The sequence below is a fragment of the Vombatus ursinus genome, unplaced genomic scaffold (assembly GCF_900497805.2).
Source record: "Vombatus ursinus unplaced genomic scaffold, bare-nosed wombat genome assembly UNPS02014792.1, whole genome shotgun sequence".
NCBI lineage: Eukaryota > Metazoa > Chordata > Mammalia > Diprotodontia > Vombatidae > Vombatus > Vombatus ursinus.
This window is the reverse complement of record NW_020954570.1, coordinates 9,463,729-9,490,807: the sequence shown is the minus strand read 5'-3', so window position 1 is coordinate 9,490,807 and position 27,079 is coordinate 9,463,729. Positions and strand designations below refer to the sequence as shown.

General features: G+C 36.3%; 1 protein-coding gene across 1 annotated transcript in view; it reads left to right on the top strand.

The window, feature by feature from the left end:
- TMEM232 (transmembrane protein 232) overlaps positions 1–27,079 on the top strand; it is a 205,809-nt gene that overhangs the window by 173,478 nt on the left and 5,252 nt on the right. Inside the window, exon 13 of the mRNA XM_027869187.1 lies at positions 21,748–21,838. Within this exon, the coding sequence (XP_027724988.1) occupies positions 21,748–21,838 (91 nt within the window). The remainder of the gene's footprint in view (positions 1–21,747; positions 21,839–27,079) is intronic.

Genomic DNA, 27,079 nt, shown 5'->3' with positions numbered 1-27,079 from the left:
TATATTCACATTCCTAATTTTTTAAAAGTGGCAAGCAGTTTTTAAACAGTGGCTTTTTAAAATTTGGCAAGTACCATTGGATATATAATTATTATGTGACAACTATGTAATAATTATACAGAAATTTATTTATTATTATATATGCTTACATATTATGTATCTTATTTTAATATTATTCATTATATCATTTATTGTACCACAATAATATAGTCATTAGATGATATTATGATTGATAGACCCAGAAAGGTTTGATCAATATTCTGGCTAATATTATAATTTCTAATTCCAAACTTACTGTTAGTCAAATCACGATAATTAAAAATAATTATTTGGGCAGAATACTACAATCATAGAAAATAAATCTGAATAGTTTGGGAAGTTCAGGATGCCCTAATGAAAGAATTATTAAGAGAAAATCCCATTTGACTGAATAAATGTTGGTATATAATTATAATGGAATAACATTATATCATAAGAGATGATGCATATAATGGAAACATGGAAAGATTAGTATTAATTGATTTAGAGCAAGTTGAGTCAATGACCAAAATAATGTAAAAGAAAACAACATTGAGTGATTTCAAACTGAAAGAAAATAAGTTGTTAATGAAACATTTAAAATACTCATAAAACAACTTCAGAAAGCAACACAATCATAGAGATGTAGGAAGTACAATGTTAATTTTAAAATGCACTTTTAATAAAGGAATAATGTGAACATAATGGAATTCGTGTGTGTATATGTGTTTGTATTCCTTTACCATTCTTTGATTGGAAATGTTCATTTTGTTGATGTTAGTCAAATTCCTAATAACAGTAAAGAAAATTTTGGGAAAAAACTTCAGAACTCTAACCATGCTTCCCATTTCTTTTCAGAGAGGTGATGAACTAGAGATGCATAATAAAACATACATTTTTCAGACGGAGAATGTGTTGATTTGTTTTGCTTGATGATATTTACTTACTGGTTACATGAAAGGACTTCAATTTAAGGAAAGCATAGAAAGTTCATGGATAGTGATATTGAGGCAAAAAAGGAAACTGTTTAAAAATCACACAAGAGAGTAGAAGGTAATTCAGAAGGAGACACAGACAAGCCAGGCAATTTTATTATTAGTATGTTATTTTAAATGTTAACTTTAAAACTATATGCAACAGAAGTTGCTCTTTCAGATGAAAAGAGGAGCCAAACATTCCTCTAACTGCAAGTCTTGTGTATTTTATCTTCTGCTGGGTGTAGCATATCCCCTAAGAGAAAGTGACAAGGTGCCTGTACAGCACTTTCCATCTGTGCCAGCACAAGGCAACTTCTACCTCCTGTTGCCAATCCAATCTCCCAACAGGGATATAGAGAATCTCCAGTGCAAAGTGGGAAGCAGCTTCCCTTTGACTTCAAGCCTTTCATCTCCTGATGTGCCTGTCTTTTAAGGCAAGAGGAAAAAGAAAGTTGGTGGGAAATGGAACTTATTTTTCCTGCTGACTTCATCTCCTGCTGTACCCCTTCCTTCCTACCTTTTAGAATGAAGAGGAGTAGTGAAACAAGTCCTCCCATCTGACCATGTGCCTCCCATCTCACACTGAACTTGTAACCAGTCCCATATCTAGCCTCTTTTAGGAAGAAGAGTGATACCTTCCACTCAATGATGAATATTCTTAAACATGGTCATCCTCTTCATCTTTCAGTGATTCTGAACCCTTTTAGGTCATCATCCAGATCCCATTTCCCATCCTCTAATTTCTTTATTCCTACCCTCTTAACCCACCAACCCCCAAATTTCAAGCAAACACAGCCCAGCTCTTCCAGTGTGCCCTCTGGAATGCCTGTTCCATAGGCAACAAACTTCCCTTCATCCTAAATCTTTACCTCTTTTATTCCTTACATTTACTTACTAAATTGAAACTTGGATCCCCAGAGATGACACAGCCTCATTGGCCACCCTTTCTGGCACTGGCTATACTTTCATTCTCCTTGGCTCAATGATCAAGGCAATATTCCTTGCCCCCACTGCCACTTCCATGTTCTTCCCCTACCTCTGTCACTCAGTAACCTCTCCTTTTTTGAGGTTCATGCCATGCATATCTATAACCCAATCAAAATCCTGGTAGCTGTTGTCTATAGACCTCCCATGTCATTTTCCTTCCTTCTTCAATGAGTTAGATACATGTATCACAATTTTTTAGTCCTCTCCAACTCCTGCCCTCATACTAGGAGATTTCAATACATGTACTGACTTTCCCTCAAACACCCTAACTGCTTAGTTCCTCAAGCTACCCACTTTCCATGAATTACTTCTCCACCCCAACCTCAGTCACACAAAAAGATGGTCGTCTTGATCTTGTCATCACCCACAAATGTGCCACCTCCATGTCCAAGAATTCCAAATACTTGTCAATCTGTTGGCTTTTTTTTAACCTCTCCCTCTGTCTTCCCTTACAAAATCCTACATTTTGTTTATCTTGTGATCTTCGACCCCCTTAGTTATCTCCCAGGCTGTTTCCCCTGCACTAGCTTCTCTCTTCTTTTTTCTCCCATCCTGACCCCTTGGTGAACCAGTTCAACTCTATGCTATCTTCCTTTCTTAAATCCTTCTTCCTCTTATCATTTTGCTGAATATGCCCTGCCAAGCCTCAACTTTAGATCACTCTCACTATTTGCCACCCTTGCTCCTACTCACGTGACACTGAATGCTCTTGGAGAAAATCATTCAACCATTCTTAGTCCATGACAGATTTTTGCTACACAGCTTCCACTGGGCCCTTACTGCTAGACAATCCTCCTATAACTATGTTATCAACTTTCTATTTCATATTCCACAGTGGCTCTTCCAAATTTTTCATCTCTTCTGAGACCTTCCATGGCTCCCCTTCCCTTCCCTTCTCAGTTGAGAACCTTGCATCATATTTTACAGGAAAAAAATTGAAATCATTTGCTGTGAGCTCATTTTTCTCCTCTTTTTTTCATCTCTTATCACTCAGATGCCTTCTGCTACTATCTCCTTTTTCATCCCTGTCTCACATAATGAGATAGCCTTGCTACTTATGAAGGCTAACCCTCTACCTGTTTGAATGATCTCCTTCCATCCCATTTCATTTCCTCCATTCTCCTTTCAGCTACCAAAATGATTTTCCTAAAGTTCAGGTCTAATCAATAAACTCCACTGGCTCCCTATTACCTCCAAGATCAAATACAGAATTCTCTGGCATTCAAAGCCCTTCATCACATAGGCTCCTTCTAGTTTTCCAGTCTTTTTATAACTTACTTCCTGCCATGTACTTTTCAAACAGATTTCCTCCTCCATCATTTATACTTTATCACTTATTTTCAGTATCTCCCTGTCTACTGACTCATTCCCTACCACCTACAAATATCCTCATGTCTCCTGGTTCTTAAAAAAACCCTCTCTTGATCCTTCCACCCCCACTAAATATCATCCTATATCTCTTCTATACTTTGTAGCTAAACTCCTTAAAAAGGCCATCTACACAGAAAAGGAAAATGATAAATGTTGGAAAGGATGTGGGAAAACTAGGACACTAATGCATTGTTGGTGGAGTGGCAAACTGATTCAACCATTCTGGAGAGCATTTGGAACTATAGCCAAAGGACTATAAAACCATGCATGCCCTTGGACCCAGCAATACCACTAGTAGGTTCATATCCCAAAGAGATTTTTTAAGGGGCGGGGATGTATTTGTGCAAAAATATTTATGGCAGCCCTTTTTATGGTAGCTAAGAATTAGAAATTGAAGGGATGCCCATCAACTGGGGAATGGCTAAACAATTTGTGGTATATCATTGTAATGATTATTATTGTTCTATAAACAATGACAAGCAGGATAATTTCAGAAAAACCTGGAAGGACTTACATGAATTGATACATAATGAAGTAAGCAGAACCAGGAGAAGTTGTACACAGTAACAGCAATATTGTATGGTGAACAACTGTGAATGACTTAGCTAGTCTCCACAATATTGTGATCTAAGACAATCCCAAAGGACTGATGATGAAAAATACTATCTGCCTTCAGAGAAAGAACTGTTGGTGTTAGTGTCTGAATACACATCAAAGCATTTTCTTTCTTTATTTTTTCTTTTTTTTCATCCTTCCTTCCTTCCATCCTTCCTTTCTTCCTCTCTCTCTCTTTCTCTGTCTCCCTATCTCTCTGTCTCTCTCTCTTCCTTTCTTTCATTTGAGTTTTCTTCACAAAATGACTGATATTGAAATGTTTTACATGATTGCAGATGTATAACCTATATCAGATTGTTTATTGTCTCAGGGAGAGGGGAGAGAAGGGAAGGATAGAATTTGGAACTCAAAACTTAAAAAAAAAGTTAAACATTGTTTTTACATGTAATGACTTTTTTACATGTAATTGGGGGAAATAAAATATTATTTTTTAAAAGGCTGTCTAAAATAGGAGCCTCCATTTTCTCTCATTTTATTGTCTTCTCAAGTTGACCCTTAAAAGATGACTTCCAAGTATATCATTCCACCAAAACTACTCTCTCCAAAATTATTAATGATCTCTTAGTTGCCAAATCCAATGACTTTTTCTCAGTCCTCATTCTCCTTAGTCTTTGACATTATTGATCACCCTCTCCTCGACACTCTCTTTTCTCTAGGTTTTTGGGTCACCACTCTCTCTTGTGACACCACTCACCTCCAGTATGATCACTCTTTTTGTCTTTGCTGGATCTTCATCCAGACCATAGGTGTCCCTTGGGTTTCTGTTCTGGGCCTTCTTCTCCTCTAAACTACCTCTATACTCCTTCTTTACTACTATGTGAAGATGTCATCAGTTCCCATTGACTTATTAACAACTCTTTACTGGTGCTCCTCAGGTCTACCTGTCCTGCTCCAGCCTCTCTGATGAACTCTGATGATGCATATTCAATTAATTGCCTTTCAGACATCTGGAGCTAGATGTCCAGTAGAAATCTTAAACTCAACATATGCAAAACAGATCGCATTATCATTCTCCCCAAAACCTCCCACCTCCTACCTTCTTTATTACTTTCAAAGGTAACACTATTCTCACAGTCCCTTAGTCTCATAACCTAGGTGTTATCTTCAGCTCCTCATTGTCTCTTATCTCTAATTTCTAATCTATTGCCAAAGCCTATAAATTTCACCTTTGCAATACCTCTTAGATAAGACCCTTTCTTTCTTCTGACACTGCCACCACTCTAATGCAAGCTCTCATCACCTCATATGTGAACTATTACAATAGCCGGCTGGTATCTGCCTGCTTCAGGATTCTACTCACCCCAGTCCATCCTCCAGGCACCAAAATGTTTCCTAAAGTGCAGGTGCAACCAATAAACTTGAGTGGCTTCCTATAATCTCTAGGATCAAATACAAAATTCTCTGTTTGACATTCAAAGCCCTTCATAACCTAGCCCACTCCTATTTTTCCAATATTTTTACAACCTACTCCCCAAAATATACTTTTTCCACGACACTGGCCTAAATTTCCTGACAGTTATCCAATGATAGTGACACAGGTATTAAGTCTCCTCTGAGTGGTCTCCATACCAAATATAGCTAGTTCTTTTAACTGATCTTCAAATAACATGGGCTCAAGGCTCATTGCCATCTTGGTTGTCCTCCTCAGGTGAACTTTGGTCTTACCATCCTCTTAATGTGCTTGTGAAGATGAATTTTGAACCCAAGAGAAGGACTTTACCTTCATCCATACTGATGTTATATTATTAGATTTAGCTTGTTATTCTAGCCCGTCAAGATCTTATTGGATTCCTAATTCCATTTTTTGTTAATTTTATAATGGGTTGTATTTTTCATGACTGTGTTAATAATATTTCCTTTGAATTATAATCTTATGAAAGGAAAAAAACCCTGAAATACTGAATAGTTAAATGAATTGTCCAAAGCTACATAAAAGTCAGTGTCTGAGCATCATGTTTAAGAACCTCTTACAAAAATACCCTAGACAAGAAGGGCGGAGCCAAGATGGCAGAGTAAAAGCAGTGACTTGCTTAAGTTCTCCCCCAAACCCCTCCAAATACCTATAAAAAATGACTCTAAACAAATTCTAAAGCAGTAGAACCCACAAAAAGACAGAATGAAACAAATTTCCAGTCCAAGACAGCCTGAATGGTTGATCAGAAAGGAATATCGCACTGGGCTGGGAGAGGAGCACAATTTGGCATGGGCGCGCAGGCCGCAGCGACCCTGGAGCAGGCCTGAGAGGACTGAATCACCAGCAGCTGTGGTGGTTTCCAGACTTCTCAACCCAGGAATGCCAAAGACAACTTAGAAGGTCAGTGGGAAAAGTCTGTGACTGCGGTGAGAGAAGGAGCTAGGTCTCAGCCGCAAGTCCCAAGCGTGCCTTCAGGGCAGCGGCTGCCTCCTGAGCTCCTAGCCCACAGACTGAGGGGGAATCGAGTGGCTGATCAGAGGGGGATTGCAGGGATCTCTCTGCTGGTGCAGGATTCTCTTGCTTTGCCATGCTTGGATCTGGGTCATAGTTCTGGGTAGTGGACCTAGGATGAGGACGAGCGCTGGTGTGGTGGAGCTTGTAGTGGCTGTGGAGAGGAAACCCTCCTCACAGTTCCAAGACAGAAAAGAGTGCTCATAGACCAGAGCACAGGCCAGGAAAGGAGTAAACACCTCAACCTTAATTATACCACCTTGGAAGAGCTGATAATTTACAGGTCCCTAGAAGTATTTCTGAACACAGCTGCAGAAAACCTTGAAGCTTGAGACAGTACATTCTCCACACTGGAAACAGATTCCTACCTTAACAAAGAGTTTATAACTCAAGTAATTGGCCAGGATCATGAGCAAGCAGCACAAAAAGAGTCAGACTATATTATCTTACTTTGATGACAAAGAAGATCAAAACATACAACCAGAAGAAGACAACAAAGCCAAAGCTCCTACATCCAAAGCCTCCAAGAAAAATATGAATTGGTCCCAGGCCATAGAAGAGCTCAAAAAGGATTTTGAGAAGTAAGTAAGAGAAGTAGAGGAAAAACTGAGAGTGATGCTAAAGGAGATCCAAAAAAATACTGAAGAAAATAACACCTTAAAAAATAGCCTAACCCAAATGGCAAAAGAGGTCCAAAAAGTCAATGAGGAGAAGAATGCCCTTAAAAGCAAACTTAGCCAAATGGAAAAGGAAGTCCAAAAGCTTACTGAAGAAAATACTTCCTTAAAAATTAGAATGGAGCAATTGGAAGCTGGTGACAATTTGAGAAATCAAGGCACTGTAACACTAATCAAAAGGAATGAAAAAATAGAAGAGAATGCAAAATATCTCATTGGAAAAACAACTGACCTGGAAAATAGATCCAGGAGAGGGAACTTAAAAATTATTGGACTATCTGAAAGCCATGATCAAAAAAAGAGCCTAGACATCATCTTTCAAGAAATTATCAAGGAAAACTGCCCTGCTATTTTAGGACCAGAGGGCAAAATAAAAGTTGAAAGAATCCACTGATCTCCTCCTGAAAGAGATCCCCAAAGGAAAACTCCTAGGAATGTTGTAGCCAAATTCCAGAATTCCCAGGTCAAGGAGAAGATATTACAAGCAGCCAGAAAGAAACAATTCAAGTATTGTGGAAACACAATCAGGATAACACAAGATTTAGCAGCTTCTACATTAAGGGTCCAGAGGGCATGGAGTATGATATTCCAGAGGGCAAAGGAATTAGGACTACAACCTAGAATCACCTACCCAGCAAAATGAGTATAATCCTTCAGGGTAAAAAAATGGTCATTCAATGAAATAGAGGACTTTCAAGCATTCCTGTGGAAAAGACCAGAGTTGAATAGAAAATTTGACCTTCAAATTCAAGACTCAAGTGAAACATGGAAGAGGTAAACAGGAAAGAGAAATCATAAGAGACTTATTAAGGTTGAACTGTTTACATTCCTGCAGGGAAAGATGATATTTGTAACTCATGAGTCCTTTGTCAGTATTAGGGTAGTGGGAGGGAAAAAATTATATGTTTATATAAATAGATAGATAGATAGATAGATAAATAGAGGACACAGCGTGAGTTGAAGATGAAGGGATATTGGAAAATAAAATTAAGGGGTGGGAGAAGATTATACTGGGAGAAGGAGAAAGGGAGAAGTGGAATGAGGTAAAATATCTCACATGAAACTGGCAAGAAACGGCTTTTACAGTGGATGGGAAACAGGGGAATGAGTGAATCTTATTCTCATAGGATTTGGCTTAAGGAGGGAATAACATACACAATGGGGTATGGAAATCTATCTTACTCTACAGGAAAATAAGGGGGGAAGGGGACAAGAGAACAGGGGGTTGATAGAGGGGAGGGTAGATTGAGGGAGGGGATAATCAAAAGCAAACACTTCTGAGGAGGGACAGGGTCAAAAGAGAGAATAGAATAAATGGGGGGTAGGATAGGATGAAGGGAAATATACTTAGTTTTTCACAACAGGACTACTATGGAAGTGTTTTGCATGACTACACATCTATAACCTTTATCAAGATGTTTGCCTTTTCAATGAGGGTGGGTGGGGAAGGAGGAAGGGAGAAAATTTGTAACCCAAAGTTTTAAAAACACTTGTTAAAAAAAAATATTTTAAAAAAATATCCTGAGCAAGTCACTTAACCCAAATTGCCTTGCAAAAAATGAATGAATAAATAAATAAATAAATAAAAGAACCTCTTGCAAAAACAAAACAAACAAACAAACACCTTTTGGTTTTAATAATGCTAGACTTAGCATATAATGGAGGATTGTGGATTTGGAATAAAGACCTGGATTGGAATCCTGATCCTACTCTGTGAATTTAAGCCTCAATATTACTTCCATAGGCCTCAATTTCCTTATCCTTAGAAATGAAGTGCTTAGATTAGGTGATCGAAACAAGCTCTAAATCCCATAATTATATGCCTATTTGTGATATCGTCTAATTCTTCATAAGATTTTTGAAATAATTTTAAATACCCTCTATCATGAATCTTATCTCTTATTCGTTGAAGGAAGGCATTTCATTACTTATAATTCTGTACCATGCACAATATCCAAGACAGAGAATTGCAAAAAATTGTCTCAACTAAATATTTATTTAATGGATGAATGAAATAAGAATTTCAAAGTCTGTAACTATGATCCAAATTCTTCCTAATTGAACTTATTGGGGAAGATCTTTCAGACTATAAGTCTGAGGAACACAGAAACCAGCTCTTAAAATATTATCAGCTCTCTACATTAGGTATGACATATTTAATGTTCTTGCTACCAGCCAAAATCATTGAATATAAAATGGAAGGAAAAAATATTCATATGAGAGAAAAAATTTGATTTAGTTTTTCTATTTATGTTCTTTTTGAAAAAAGATCCTTCTAGTTGTTTATGTGGAGTTTAGTAGTATAGAATAAGGTATAGTCATTTGGAATGTATATATAGTTAGAGTTATATTTTAAATATCCAATAGCTTGGAGGGTAAGTCATAAAATATGCTCCATCTTGCCATTTTCAGCACTCCCTATCTCTGAAGACATCATTCATTTTTGTTCTTTTCAGGTGATTCCTCCTGTCTTTTAACATTACCTAGCCTTTTTTTTTTTTTTGCACTACTTTCCCTTTTTTTTTTCCTCATCCTGATAAGATGATAGTGTAGGTGAAAATATCCTTCTAGTGAGACACCAATCAAAGGGAGAAAAGCACTGGATTGGGAATGAGGAGATCTAGAACTCTGTCCTAGCTTTGCCATTAGCTCCTTATATTATCTTAAACCACTTTTAGCTTTTGTTCCCTCATCTATGAAATGAGAAAGTCAAATTAGAATCAAAGGTGGAGAACCTGTGGCCTTCTAGGTCCTTGGGTGCAACCTTTTGACTGAGTCCAGGTTTTACAGAACAAATCCTTTTGTTAAGGGGATTTGTTCTGTGAAGTTTGGATTCAGTTAAAGGGCCTCACTTGAGGACCTAGAGGGCCACATGTGGCCTTGAGGTCACAGGTTTCCCACCCCTGGTGGATGATCTACATGGTTTCTTCTAGCTCTAAGATTCTGTGACTTTATATCTGTGGTTGTTTTTTTTTTCTTTTTTTGGCACAAGAAACTCATTTGCTCACCATATGAATCTCTCTCAGATCTCATCAAAACTTAATGTTTCCTGGTTAAATTGGAATAGTTATCTTAGTCCTTCAGGCAGTAAAATCTTCTTAATCCACAAAATTCCTGGTTACTCCTACTCAATTACAATCACACAATTTTTTTTAAGGAGAGATAGATGATTTTTTTATGTAGTATTCCTCTCCATCAATCTCCCACCCCATCCCCCAAAAAAATTCTTCTTGTGGGTTGGGCCCCCAGGGGAGAACAGTTTATTTCAAGTGTCAAGGTACTCATTTGGTTTTGCTAAAACTGTAATTCATGAATCCCACTGACTGTTAGTCAGTATGTACTATTAGCTCAAAGAAAAGAGAGTGAGATGGCCTTGTAAGAACAAAAGTAGCAAAACATTTCCTCATCAATCTGGGCAGATTTTCTCACAAGTACATTCAGCATCAGTGAGAAAGTGAGCACTCATAATAGAGCATGCCATGTAGCTCACACTGTGCAGGGTCCTGCTATTTGCTTTCTTGTAATGTACTCATGCTTCTCCCCTTTTTCACATTGTGTCTCCTGGGGAGCTTGCTCAATTGGGTTTCATGGACCTGCAGCTCAGCTTCCCAAAGCAAGCACTAATTCTCAACTAACAGAGTTCTTCTGTCTTGTGCCTTCACCAGCTGGGCCTGTTTGGTGGTGTGAATAGCTTCACTGCAAAATGCTATGGTCAGTGTAAATAGGGAGAGAAAAAAAGAAATCTCTTCTCCTCCAAGAATCAAGAAACATTTTCCTCTCAAGGGCTGTGTTCTTCTTCCATAAATGGCTTTCTTAACGACTTACAAAGTTCACAGACCTCTTGCCTTAACTGAAAGTGTGTCCTGCTTTTTAAAAGGCCACCAGAGGTATGTCAGATCATTAGGTCCTCTAATAACATCGAATATGGTATAATGGGTAGAATGCTATACTTTAAGACGGGATGACCTGGGTTTGAATCCTGCCTCAGACATGAGTTATATGTCCTGGGAATGTCATTTAACCTCTATAGACCTCAATTTCTTCATTTTCAAAATGAGAAATTTAGATTTGATGAACTCTAAGTCCCTTTAAGTCCTAACTTATGATTCTAGAAAAATTTCACATCTCATAAGTTGGTAACAAAATATAGACATTTTGCATTTCAGTTAAGATCTTAACACATTGTTGTCCCTGTTACCTTCTGTAATTTCATCAGCTGGGCTGAAGGATAAGATAGGGGCAGAAATCAGTTGATCACAGGAGTCCTAATCAATTCATTACCTTTACATTAGAAAATGTGTAATTAATAACCTGGACATTGTTATCTATGAAATGTTAGGCTCATTTTTCTTCTTCACATATATGAAGCTCATGTTACCCAGCCTAATAGAGAGGCTAAGAGATTTTGCTTTCTCCCCTTGAAATTTTCCCTTTCTTGAGAGATAAGATTAATAAACCAAATAAGAAAAAGGAAAATTCTTGTTACTATTAAAGTAATGCTTTCATTTCATGAAGGAATACCTTCCATGTATACCTTCTTCCAAAACAGAAAACAAGATACTTTAGAAGCCTACTATTCAAAATTCAAACATGTCATGCAAGACAGAATCCGATCTTATAGCTTTTCACTGATCCCTCACTTGTGTGTGTGTGTTGTGAAAAGGAGGGGGAGGAATTGTCCTAGCAATCAGAGGTAGTGCTAGAGAATAGATTCTGCACAATTTGGTACATAACTTTTAAGAATTGTCTATGGTACCATTAAGTATAATGTATTTTCCCCATTTATCTCTTCTAATCAAGTCTATTTTTGTATTATCTTATCTGAGATCATGATTGCTACTCTTACATTTGAGAATTCACCTGAAACATAATAGATTTTACTATTATCTTATCTGAGATCATGATTGCTACTCTTGCATCTGAGAATTCACCTGAAACATAATAGATTTTACTGAAGTACTTTATTTTAACTCTATATTCATCTTTATATTTCAAATGTGTTTCTGGTAACACATTCGTATTATCGGATTCTGCTCTCTAATCCATTTTCCTTTGCTATTCACTACCTGTCATCATTTGGGTAAGTCACAACTTCTCTAGGCCTGCTAGAGTTAGAGCAAATGACACAGATTACTCCTTTAAGTTCTAAATCTTGATCCTAGACCATGTAATTCCTTCAGGAATTAGGAACATAGAGAATCCTAATTGGAAGTGACCATTAGATTATACGGTCCTTCAGAGCAAGGATAATTTCATTCTTTGAGTTTGTATCCTGAGGGACTAGCACAGTGTTTCACACATGCTAGGTGCTTAATAAATACTTGTTGATTCTTTGTAAATCATGCTGAACCACATGTGGAAAATGATGTTGAAATATACATATAAAAAGTCACAAGGTAAGATAGTATAGCTCTCTTCACAGGAAAGAAACACAGAAATGAACAATAGCTACTCTAGAGCTTTTGAAAATATGTAAGCTGGGGTTCAAAGCCAACTTGAATAAGACTGTTCAATACTAGGGACAGAAATGGAGGAAATTATAAAACTAACTCTCATAACTTTAAATGTGAACCAATTAAACAATCCAATAAACAAAAGTGAGCAACAGATTACCTAAGAACCCCATCCTCCAAAAGATACAATCTATTGCTTACAAGAAACACATCTAAAAACAAAGACAAGCACAGAATTAAAATAAGGAATTGATAAATATTTCATCAGATGAATCAAAAAAGTAGGAACTATAGTTATACTATAAGACAAAGCAAAAACAAAAATTAACAGCATAAATGGAAATAAAGAAATTAAATTATACTGAAAGGAACCATAGACAACAAACCAATATGAATATTAAATATATAGGCTTCAAATACTATAGCATCTAAGTTCATAATGGAAAAAATTAACTAAATTACAAAAAGACATAGATAGCAACACAATAACAGCAGGACACATTAATGTACTTTTCTTAGTTTTGGATAAATCTAACAAAAAAGGAAATGTAGACTTGAACAAATTACTGGAAAAACTAAACACATTATTTACAGACCATAGCACAATAAATAAATGGATCTAGATGCACAGAGAAAAAACATGAACCCAAATGGAAACTTAACAATGCAAACCTAAAGAACAATTAGGTCAAAGAACAGATTTTAGAAACAATAATTATATAAAAAAATGATAATGGCGAAATAATATGTCAAAATTTCTGGCATATAACTAAAGTAGACCTCAGGGTAAATATTATTTCCCTGAAATCATACATTAACAGAACGAGAAATGAGAGAGTTAAAGAACTGAATATTCATTTACAAAATTAAAAATCCAAATCCAAAATAAGCACGAGAGAAGGTATTTAAAAGTAGAGGAGAAATAGATAAATTGGAAATCCAAAAGATGAATGATAAAACTAGTAGCTAGTTCTTTGCAAAAACTAACAAAATTGAAAAACATTTAGCCAATCTGATTAAATAGAAGAGAAAGTTAAATCAACAAAATAGAAAATGACCCAGGTGAAATCACATCAAAATCACAAGAAAAAAAAGAATTATCAGAACCTACTATTCAGTCATGTGCTATCAAAACTGAGAACACAAAAGAAAGATACTTTGAAAAATATAAAATACTCAAATAACTGAATACCAAATAGAGATCTTTCAACTTTTCAATCTCAGAAAAAGAAATAGATCTATCTGTAATGGAGCTATGGAAGAGGCATAGTGGATAGAACAGGACTTGTAGTCAGTAAGAAGAGTTCTAATCTGGCCTTAGACATGTGATTCTGAGCAAGTCACTTAACTTTGGTCTCAGTTTCCTCATCTGCAAATGAGTACAATGACAGTTCCTATCTCCCAGGGTAGTTGTGAATATAAAATGACATATTTATAAAGCACTGAGCATGGTTCCTGGCATTCAGTGGGTACTTAATAAATGAAAGAGAGACAGAGACAGACAGACAGACACACACACACACACACATACACACAGAGAGGAGAAGGGAGGGAAAAAGGAAGATATATATCCTCATGGTCCTGATGGATTCAAAGTATAATTCTTTCAAAGCAAACTGATAATTATACATATATACATATACAATTATACAGCATGTACATATAACCAAAAACCATTCCACAATAGATAAGCAGTCAAAGTCAAGTCAAAAAGTATTTATTAAATATTTACTGTGTAACAGACATTGTGCTAGGTGCTGAGGATGCAAATAAAAAAACCAGAAAGATAGGTAATCTCTGTTTTCAAGGAACTTGTATTCTAATGGGAGAGGCTGGCATATATATACATTAAAAAAACACACACAGCACAGCTTAAAAGCAGGGAGGGGAGGAACTCATGAGGAAAAACATAGTCGCAATGCCTAGAAAATGAAGACTGGATACTCTGGGCTCTTTCTTAAAGTGGAGGTTCTGGGAGGAACTCAATAATGAAACCAGGGGATTTTGCAGAAGGAGAAGGAAGGTAAACCATGGTAATCAAAGGCCAGAGAATGAAGAAAGTCGGAGAATATAAGAAATTGCAAACTATTAACAACCATTTGAAAAAAGGCTCTGAATCACTAATAATAAGAGAAATGAAAATCAGAACATCAGTCTTTCACCACACACCCAGCAAATTAGCTAAGATGACAAAAGGTGGGAATAGTCAATCTTAGAGGAGTTTAAGGGGTATGTGCACACAAGTGTCTTTTCTGTGGAGCTGTGAATCATTAGCATAACCATTTTGGAAAACAATTTGGAGACGCACAAATAAATTGACTTCAGCAAAACAATAAATCATACCCTGATTTGTAGTGTTTTCTGATTTCCAAGGTGTAAGTGCTCACACTGAAACTTTAACAATTAACTCTCCTGGATTAGTTGAGCTGGCTCCAATACACTCCTGGGTAAAAGGGACCTCAGACCTCTGATCCTTTGTTTTTACAGATGATGAAAGAGAGGCCCAGAGAGGAAAAGGTCATATGTAAAGTAATAGAAACAGGTTACTGAACCTAGGCCACTGACTAGAAATCACATCCACTACTCTTTCCACTGTATCATGGTGGTAGTGATATTAGGCTTTTAAGGAATAGAAGAGAAGGGTAGAGAAAATAAAATCTGCTGATATTTTGCCATCTCTCTCTTCCCTTCGTAGGCAGGAATGACTCCCCTGTGAAAATTAGCCTGAGAACATCCTCATGATGCCAGACTAGTCAGTAACTGGTCTCTCATGATTCCTTTCTAAAATTTCCAAATGTAGCTTACTCCCATAGGCATAAGGAAAATCCCCATCCACTATAGGGTAGTTTAATCCTACATGAAGGGAAGAGGTGATTGTCCTTGTATGAATTTCAAAGCATATGCTTGTGGGCTTATCTGTCCTCAGTAGATCAATTACCCACAAGTGGCAGGCCAGGCAAACCTCTGTGATGCAAGGTCAGTGAACAGAGATTTGGAGCATCTCAGGACAAACTTAGAAAGTGGAGTTCTAGGGATTGGTTAAGTTTAATGATGGTATAGCCAGTTGTGCAAAATAGTCTGGAAAGATAACTATATATTTCTGTGGGAATGAAAGAGGAGCAGCGTGACTGAGTTCCCAGGGAATATTCATCATGTCTTTCTCTATACAAGTAGAACTTTTTCTTAGTAGACAAGTTTTGAAAACGAGTTTTTGCTAATTCAGATCTTATTTTTAAGGTAAGTTTTGAAGATGTACAATTGTACATTAAATAGGGATTATATAATTAATTAAGACAATATTCACTATCTTGAATATGAAGTACATCACAAAAGATGAAGAAACTGTTAGAAGTCCTTGAAACATGCAGCTTTTTGTTTTTCTAAATACCTCTCATATTATCTCTCTAGAAGAGAGGTAATGTGTATTATGATATGTATTACGTGTTATGATGTGCTTCTTTAAGACAAAATACATTGACTAAGTACAGCCACCTAATAACAAAGCAGTAGCCAGGGAACATGTGAATCTACAAATAGGGTCAATGAAAAATCAATAAAGTTAATGTTAGACGATAAGACCCAAGTTCCTCTTATGTGTGGTAGGATGTGTAGCACATAAACAAAAAGAAATTAAATATTATGCACATAAAAATTAGTGATGGTTCAGTGGTTTGCTACTTACTGTCTTTTTCTGCCTGGAATTTGTTGGCACAAATCCATGTCTTGCCCTACTCGTCTGTCCTACTACAAAAGAATGTAGGCATCTAGTGGCAGAGTGGGCTGAATTCTGAACCTGGGGTTGACTTCAAACACTTATTAGGTATGTGTCACTGGGTAAGTCACTTAAACTCAGTTTCTTCATTTGTAAAGTGACAACAATAATAACACATACTTTCCAGGATTGTTGTGAGGATAAAATGAGAGGATTTGGTAATGCAGCTTGCAAATCTTAACATGCTAGAAATTGTTATTAAAAGAATTCATCATTTCCTTGTATTTTTGCAGTATGTTACATTTCATTTTGCAGTATATTATTCAGCCCTGCAGTTCTTCAACACTTCGAAGCAGTGTGCATGTGTGTATTTCTTATAAAACAGCGCATTTGACAAGATGATAGAGTTGACAATTTCAATGTAAATAAAATCCTTTCAGTTATAAAGATACTCAAGAAACAACAGCAGTCCTTCTTAATAATTAAAAACAAATAGCAATCATGCCTATTTATGACTTAAAAGCTATTTTAGCCCACCAGGTTCAGTAAAGTCACAAAAAAAGGACTAAGGAGGAAAAAAAGCTATAGAAAGAGCACTAATAAACGATCTTAAATCTTAAATGAGGGAAACTGAAATGAGATAAATAAATCAAGAAGGAAGGAAAATGCCAATTCAATAAGAACAAGCAAAATATAACTAACTTTATCATAGAAACTAGATTTTTTAAAGGAGGAAACCAAAGAAATACCCTGGGAAAATAAAGTTTAAAAAATAAATAAAATTCAGGAAAAACTAATATAAAATCCAGTTAGAAAATCAGCAAAGAGAAATTTTGAAAAAGTGACTTAAATGGGTCCCTAGGAATTTAAAGAGTAAATTAAACATTTTTAATTTATAAAGTGAAAGAAAACTTAGAGTTGCTACCTATGAACAACACTACCACCCTTTTACTAAAGTATGTTTTATATTTGGAAAAATTCCCAAAACATCTTCTCTTTATACATGATTAACAATAGAACACTTTCCTAATTTATGTAACAATAACCTGCATCTGTGTTCAGGGGAAGTGGCCTGCTGTGCCCTCTCCCTCTCCACCCAGGGTATGGTTTTAGTCTTGGTCCATTCATAAAAGGACTGGGTTCAGTCTTAGGGGAGCTTGACTTCCAAAGAGAGGTGTTTAGTCTCTTACCATTGTCTCCGACTTTTTTCACTCCTACCTTGAAGACTCAGGGAAAATTCTTTAAAACTTAGATTAGGGCTCATATCAAAGGTCTCCCCAAAAAGGGGAGTAGAGAAGTATTCAATGTACACTACAATTCATACATTAGAATAGCTCTTTATTTCTTCCACGTAAAATAAACACTTAACATAAAGATGCACATGTGCACATTGATAAAAGATGTAAAATAGTGTGTAGTGATTTATCACTACTGTTACACTCTCTCCGTGGTTGAGACTTAAACTTCAGAACATGTAGAAATTTTCAGGACTGCTCAATAGACAGCTCATCTTTGCATTATCCAAATAATTTCACTCCACGTCCTTAGGCAGTGGGTAGAGTCTTGGACCTGAAGTCAGGAAGCCCTGAATTCAAATTTTGTTTCAGACACTTCTTATCTCTGCGACCCTAGTCAAGTCATGAACTCTGTCTGCTTCAGCTTCTTCAGCTGTAAATTGGGAATAATAATAGCACCCACCTCACAGGATTATTATGAGAATCAAATAAGATATTTGTAAAGTGCTGGCCAAGGTCTCCCGCTGCATCTGGGGCCATCTCCAGTTATCCTGATTTATTTATTGCTACAGGACCCAGATGGCTCTGGAGGAGAAAGTGAGATTGGTGACTTTGCCCTCCTTCACTTAAATCCAATTCACTTGCAAGTCATGGCATCACCCTTCCTGATGCTATGGTCCTCTTTGAGAATTAAGAACAAACAACAACAACAACAGCACAATGATTGGCATATAGTAGGTGCTTAACAAATACATATTCCCTTTTCATTCCCCTACCCATGTCTTTTGGTAAGCCTGGCCGTGGATTGAATTCGTTCTCTTTGTTTCTGGTCGTCCTCTCTGATGAAGAAACTTCCTCTGCTTCCATTCAGCTCCAACCAAATGAGTGTCTGGACATCTCAAACTTACAAGGTTGCCTCTAAAACTGGATATATTCTCTTTTGGTTTTGCAGTTCAGTCCCCTATACTGAAAAAGAAATAAAACAGAAGCAGTATCCAGGAGTCCAAGGTCTAGGCTCAGGCATGTTTAAGTCCACATATACTTTTAGTTACTATGCCTATGCCCTTTACTTCTGCCAGGGTCAGGAAAGGGCACCAACCCTGTCTTCATCCATGTAGGGAGGTGCTTGAAGATTACTTTTGTGCTTAGAAGAACTAAAGATGGGGTGACTCCATTTGAAAGGTTCTTTGAGTCAGCCACTCTTTCTGCTCAATAAGTGAATTGTTTCATCATCTCAAAGTACCAAGTCTTTTAGTGCTGAGACCCTGGTATTCCCAGAAGTTGTCAAAAAAAAAGTTCCAGTATGTGATCTGTAGGATGGTCCTTACAGCCCCTGCCAGAAGTATGCAATCCCAGCTACCTTTATCTCACTTAGACTCACTGAGTCTCAATTTATTCCTCTATAAAGTGAAGCAGTTAGACTAGATAATCTCTAAGGTCTTTTTTAACCCCAAAATTATTACACTTAATTGTATAATTTTATGTGCCAGATACTGTGCTAAGTGCTTTACAAATATCTCATTTGATTCTCAAAACATCATGAGAGGTAGGAGATATTATTATCCCCATTTTACAGGAACTGAGGCAGACAAAAGTTTAAGTGACTTGCCAGGGACACACTGCTAGTAAGTGTTGGAGGCCAAATTTCAAATCTGGTCTTTCTGACTCCAGGCCCAGACTTCTGTGCACTAAGGAGTCACCTTGCTGCCTATAAGGCAATAGAAATACAGAAAAGTTGGGTTATTTTTCCAAGGGAGTACATATTTATCACATTATACTAGAAAATAGTACTCTGTATGTTGCAATGAACTAATTTAAAGTCCAATGTATACAATTCAATCTCCTCTGCACAACGTTAGTATATAGTATATGCTCTAGATCATTTGTCTCCAAACTCTTTTGATTGTGCACCTGTATTATTAAAACTTTTCTGAGTACACATGCCAAATATACATACACACACAGACACCCACATAAAATACATAATATATATACATAAATTATGCAGTGTACTATTTAAAAATGTATTTTGTTCATTATAAACATACACAAGAATTTTTCAAAAGATGAGATAAAACCAAAATAAATAATGTTTTCAAAGAATTTATTAAAATTAATTTCTCTTATTGGTAGCATAAACATGTTTTGTTCTCACTAAACTATAATATTAATATTTTAGAATAAGTTTATTTTACTATTAAACCAAATTAATATGTTAATAATAGTTAATATTTTAGTGAGAGTAATGTGACTATGTGCCATTATTTTTGAAAAAGCTTATTTTAATAAATATTGTAATTTAAAGTGCTTACTATAAATGATATTATTAAAAAATTTGGTTTTAATGATGATATAGCTGAAAAAGATAGAACACAATAATATTGAAACATAAATAAAAAGCAAAAAGTAATAATTAAATGCTCCTACCAAATAACAATCCTTCTTTCAATCAATTTATGGAAAGGTTTTAGTTGAAATTGGGCTAATAGATTTTCATCTTCTCTGATGTCAATCAGTTGTTTTGTAAGCTATTGGAAGGTGCTGCAAGCTAAGACAAGTGATGATGAAAAGTGAATTCTTCAGTATAAAAGGAGACTGAGACAGCTTTGGGGTCCAGCTCTTAGGAGACCCGTAAGCAAGGAGGAAAGAGCTGAAATGTGAGCAATAGGATGATAAAAGGGGGAAAAGGCTAATTTTACCACAAATGTCAGAAATAAGAAAAATCATGCCTTGAAAGTTGGTAAAGATGGCCAAAATGGAAATAATCAATATTAAAGAGGAAGGAAAGCTAGACAAAAAAAAGTGATGTTGATGGAACTATTAATCACAGAACCATTTTGGAAAGCAATTAGCAATCATATAATTAAAGTGACAATAATATCCCATATTCTATGATCCAGAGATTTAACTATCAGACTTATATACCAAGGAGGAGATTGATAAGAAAACAAGTGCCAATATTCACCAAAATATTTATAGCAACACTTTTTATAGCAGCAAAAAGTTAGAAACAAAGTAGATTATCATTGTTTATGGATTGATTAAGTATCATTGTTTATGGATTGATAAGTACCATATTATGGATTGTGGTATATGAATGTCATGTAATATTACCATGCTAAAAGAAATTTACAGAGAAACAGGGAAATATTTCCATGATCTAATGCAAGATGATGTAAGCAGAGCCAAGAAAACATTACACACAGTGACTTTAATAATATAAATGGAAAGAATAACTACAAGACATTCAAAAGTGAATGTTGTGAAATTAAAGAGAGCAAGTATGGCTCCAAATAAGAGATATGAGAAGACATAACAATCCTACTCCTTTACACAGTTGAGAGGTTCATGTGTGTAGTACATTGCATATATTTTTAGGCTTTTTTGATATTTTGATCATTTTTGTTGGTTTTTTAGTCTCTTACTCTATTTTTTTTCTTTAAAAATATTTTTGTAGGATAGTTTCTGGAAGGAGATTAGGGGAGGGATACTGATGTAAAAGTTATTATAGGAAACATCATTTTCAATAATAAAAGATTAGTTTTGTAAAAGTTTTGCTAAAAATGATGGCTTCAAAAATTATTATCTAATATCTCTGGCAAAATTTATTCTTAGGGCAAGGTTTATCACTAGCAATATCATAAATAAATCCATATTTCAAATAATTGTTATAATTTAAAACTCTTTATCACCTTGTCAGAACTGATTAGAATATCATTTTTTTTATCCTGTAATGTGGTTAACAAAGATCTCATACTAGGAGAATTGTCAACAACCAATTTGTTTTTGTTTACTTGTAGTCACAATATTATTGCAATTATTTTTTTTCTCTGAATGTTCAATAGAACTCACTTATAAATCCACATGTTCTTTTTTTTTTTTCCTCTTTGGTAGTTCACTGATGTCTCATTCAACTTCCTGTCTTCTGAGACTGGGTTATTTAGTTTATTTTTCTGTAAATCTAGGTAATTTGTATATATTTTTCTAGATATTTAAGAGCTTTACTTTCGATTGTAATTTAATTCAAGTCAAATGCAATAACCACACATATTGGAATTAATAATGAAAGATAAAGAGAGAAAAAAATTTCAAGCTACTGCATTGTACAAGACACCTGTGGTCTAGCGGAGTACACTGTATTCACTAAGTATTTCATAACTGATTTTATATAATAAAAATGTGATGTGATGTTATAGTTTTGATGTGTTATAGTTCACAGAAATATGCTAGTAATAATGCATATGCTTATTCATGAGCTTTGTGTTTTGTGTCTAAAGGGAAAAATATCCAGAAAAAGAAATAGTCCGTCCCTATCCAGATATCGTTACCTGTGCAGATATGGCATTGAGAACTATTGTTGAAAAGCAGGTAATGTTCACTTTCTTAAACCAGTAATGGGTTTATATATTATGTATGTATGCATGTATGTATGTATGTATGTATGTATGTATATACTATAAAGGTGCCTTGAATGAGAAAGTATAGTTTTAAGACATGAAAGTTTATATGAAGAAAATATTGGGGATTACAAAATCTGACCATGGAGATGCCTTACTAAATTTAATTGTTTTTCTATACTGCTGATACATTTTAATATCTTTCCTAAATTATGGAAAAGTTTGCCTTTTTGTATTTGTAAAATACTAACATACCCTATTTCTTGAATTAGCACGATTTATGAGAAGAATCTAATTTTTTTTAACTCTTTTGATTTCCTCTGAACTAAATACCAATCCTTAACAGTTAACAAGCTGCCTGGTGACCGTCTTTTGTCCCTGGAAGATGTAATGGGCTAGGGAAGCAAAAGGCTTAACTGTTAGATCAGTGCATTTGTCTATTGTGCTATATATATATATATGAGTTTCCCCAAAACTTATTTCTGGAGGGGAGGGGGGTTTGGAGCAGGAGAAGAGGGAGGAAAATGTTCATTAGCTTTTTTTTAAGCACTTACAGGCACAATGGTAACTATAATGGGTAAGTTCTTACTACAGTACTTGGAAATTGAGGTTTCCAACAGAATAGTATCAGCTGTGGAGTCACAACCTTATGACCCTGGTTAATATTTTCCTTTATTTTATTTAACTGTATTCATCTTCCTAAAGAAAGTAAGAAATTATTGCATTTACTGATAAAAACCAAAGTGATGCTTATCCACATCATTTAGATTTAGCTATACTTTAATCTATAGAGCTACTGCCCTAGCAGCCTACTATAATAATGGGCATTAGATATAGAGTCCCAAGTGATCAATTTGAAAAAATTGTCATGAGACCTATAAGGATAGCACCCTCAATTAGTCAGGAAACATTTATTAAACATCTACTGTGTTCTGGGCATTTTAATAAACCCTGGTGATACAAAAAAAAAAGCAAAAACAAAACAAAACAAAACATAAAACAGTCCCAAGTGTCAGGCAGCTCACAGTCTGATAAGGAAGACAACTTGCAAAGCAACTTTATACAAACAAGATGTATATGGGAAAAGGTTGAGGTAGTCTTAGGGGCAAGGTACCAAAATTAAGGAGGCTCTTCATAGAAGGTGAGACTTTGGCTGAGACTTAAAGGAATATAAGGAAGCCAGAAGATTGAGATGAGAAGAGAGAGTTTCAGATTTGTGGGAAAGCCAGTGAAAGTGCTTAGAATCAGACAATGGAGTGTCTTGTTCAAAGAAGAGCAAGGAAGCCAGTGCCACTGAATGGCTGAATACACGGAGGGAAGTAAGATATAAGAAGATTGGGTAAATAGAGAGCAGCTAGGATATAAAAATCTATAAGAAACCAAACAATTGGTTTTATATTTGATCCTGGAAGCAATAGGGAGTCACTGGAATTTATTGAATAGGAGATTGGAATGGTCATATTTGTGTTTTAAACAGCAGAGGATGCACTGGAGTGAGGAGAGACGAGGTAGGGAGATTAACCAGCACACTTACAATAATCCAGGCTTGGGATGATGAGGGTCTGTACCAAGGTGATGCAATGTGAGAGGAAAGAAGAGAGTGTTTATAAGATTACTAAGGGTGAAAATCAGGATGTGACATCAGATTATGTATAAAGGGAGAGAATAAGCAGTGCAGGATAACACTTAGGTTGTGAGGCTGGGTACCTGGGAGGACTGTGGTACTCTCAACAGTAATAGGGAGTAAGGAAGAGGGTAGTGTTTGGGGGGGGAAAGATAATGTCCAATAACATTGGACATGTTGAGTTTAAGATATCTTTAAAACACAGGACATCCAGTTTGAGATGTCTAATAGGTAGTTAGAGATGCAAGAATGTAGATCCGGGGAGACGTTAGGGCTAAACAAAGCAGACCTGAAAGTCATCTGCAGAGAGATGAAAATTGAAATCACAATAGCTGATGGATCACTAAGGAAAATAATATAAAACAAGGAGAGAAGAGGGTTGAAGAAAGAACCTTAGGTGACCCCACAATTAGTAGGCGTGACCTAGGTGAAGAACCAGTAAAGGAGATAGTGAAAGAGTAGTCAATGAGTCATCTAGCTCAATCATGACACATCTGCTATGTGCCAGGCACTGTGCCAAGCACTGGGAACACAAAGAAAAATAAAGGCAGTCCCTGCCCTCAAGAGCTTAATGGTTTAATGAGGGAGACAACCTGCCAACAACTCTGTACAAATGAGTTCTATACGGGATAAATTGGAAATAATCGATAGAGACATGGAACTAGAATTAAGAGAGATAGGAAAAGGAAAGATTTCAGCTGGGCCTGGAAGGAAGCCAGGGAAGCCAGGAGGGCAGACATGAGGAGAGTGAGCATTCCAGGCATGGAGGGGAGAGGGTGAAAATGCCCAGAATATGGAGAGAGGTTGTCTTGTTCAAGGAACATCAAGAATGCTAATGTCACTGGATTAAAGACCCATGGCAGAGTATATAGTGTAAGAAGACTAGAAAGGTAGAAAGGTGTCAGATTATGAAGGGATTTGAATGTCATGCAGAGGATTTTATATTTCATTTTGGAGATCATAAGGAGCCACTGGAATTCATTGAATGGGGATGTGGGTAACATGGTCAGACCTATCTAATTTCAGGAAAATGAATTAATTTGATAACTGAGTGAAGTATGGACTGGAGTGGGAGAGATTTATGGTAGGAATATCAACTAACAGGCTACTACAATAGTATAGGCATGAGGTTGTGAAGGCCTGCACTAAGGTGGTAGTAGTGTCAGAGGAGAGAAGGTGGTGTATGCAAGAGATGTTATGAAGGTAAACTCCACAGGCCATGTCAGCAGATTGGATATGGGGTGGGGGGAGGTGAAGAGAGTGAAATGTCAAGGATGACACCTATGTTGAGAGCCTAGGTGACTGAGGAGATGGTGGTACTTTCCATAGTAATAGGAAAGTTGGGACAAGGAGAGGTTTGGGTGAGAAAGACAATGAGTTCAATTTTGGACACATTGAGTTTAAAATGTCTACTAGACATCCAGTTTTAAGATATCTGAAAGGCAGTTGGAGATATGAAACTCTAGATCAGCAGAAAGATTAGGACTGGATAAGTAGATTTGAGAATTATCAGCATAGAGATAATTGTTGAATCCTTTGGTGTTGCTGAGATCCCCAAGTGAAATAGTATAGAGGGAGAAAAGAAGTGGGCCCAGGACAGAGCCCTGTGGGACACTCAGCAGGTATGACCTGAATGATGATTCAGCAAATGAGACTGAAAAGGATCGGTCTAGAGATAGTGACAAAAGAAATCTGTGTGATATAGGAAGAGGAGGAGGGGAAAACAGGGAGCTGTTAGTAAATGACCTTAATTTTTTTTAGTAAAATACAAGACAAATGTTCTCAGCTGAAAGGGTGTTTAAGGGAATCTGTGGAAGTTTTGAAGGGGATGAAAAGGTTTGGAAAGGGTTCTGTAGTGAATGGGATAGTAAATTAGTTAGGAAGGTATAAAAGCAGTGCTTTGTGGAGCCAATCAGCATGTTGTTTTTAAAATTTTCTCCAGCTTTGTTTAACTTGATCACTATTTCCCCAATATTTACAATTGTCCAATAATGGAATTAGCTACCGTTTGAAATTGAGCAGAGGCTGGATGACCTTGTAACTAAAAAGAGATTCATGTATTGAACATGAGTGGTTAGACCCCTTCACTATGATTCCAATTAAAGTTCTTGAAAGACATTTTAGCTTCCATGAAATATAATATATAACACCCACTTCAGTTGACCTCTATGCTTTTGCAATGTCATAAACTTGTCAAAGATAAAAATGGCTAACCTCATTTTGCTGAAAATCAGTTACTGAGATAGCTTTAGTATGCAGAGGGTATAAGAGGCAGGGGAGAGCCAGTTGAAATCAGAGCCAATATCTTTGGGCCAATTAGAAACCAATGGCTTCCAATAACCACATATTTTCTCTTTCTTCTTGGGCACATACATCATCCACATATAATAGCAAGTGTTGTGGATCTATTTATTTTATAAATAATAAAGGCAGGATTTTTTTTGCCTTTAAAGTTTCCCACCCCAGGACCTATATCATTATTTTCATTTTTGGTCTCTTTGTATGACTAACAGTAATTTGAGGGGATTTATAGCAATTTATTCTGAAGAACATTTTATAAAATTTATTTACAATAACCTATATGCTGTTTACTTGTTCCAAAAGGTCCGGGATCTCTAATTAGGAAAGTAAGAGCTACTGATGGACCTTGATGCTTAACCAGGTAGCTCACCAAGCCAGTTTCTATCACTATTCATGTTCTTTGTGGTTTCCTAGGCATTTTTGTCAGGGAGAGAAATTCTTTGTTGGCAGTGTCCCTTTCCCCAAGCCAGGACTTTATGCACTTTCCCATATTTCTCTCCTCAACTTTCTATATAATAGAATCCTGAAATTGGAAGGGACCTCAAAGATCATCTTGTCCAACCCATAACTGAATAGAAATCCCCTTAACAACATTCCTGATAAGTATTTACAGCTTTCACTTGACCTCCAATGATAAGGAGCTCCCTAACTCCTCAGGCAGTTTTAGTCGTGTTTAATTGTTAGAAAATACTTCTGTCTAGTGTGTCTGAAATCTTACTCTCTGCAATTTCTATTATGGATCATAGCTCTATTCTTCCAGCAAAAAAAAAAAGAAGTCTAAATTGTCTTCCACTAGACATCCATTCAGATACTTGAAGGTATCTATGTTTCTTTATTTTTCTTTTTCTAGGCCAAGCATCTTTGCCTTCTTCCAGCAATCCCTGTATGGCACAGTTTTCAGTCCCATAATCATCTTGATTGACATACACCAACTTATGAATTTTTCCCTTAAATGTGACACCTCTGAACACAAAATTCTGGGGTAGAATATATCCTTCACTAGCATATCTATCATAAGTATCATTTCCCCATTCTGGACAAAATGGTGTATTATTGTAACCTAACATTGAATTGAGAGACATCTTGGTATAGTAGATTCTGGACTAGCCTTGGTATAAGGAAGATTTAAGTCCTGACTGACCTGTTGGCTCTGTGGCCATGGTCAAATCACTTAACCAAATCATTGCCCAGGTAATTCCCTAGCAGAGGTGGGGAACCTGCAGCCTTGAGGCCACATGTGGCCCTCTAGGTCCCCAAGTGAGGCTCTTTGACTGAATCCAAACTTCA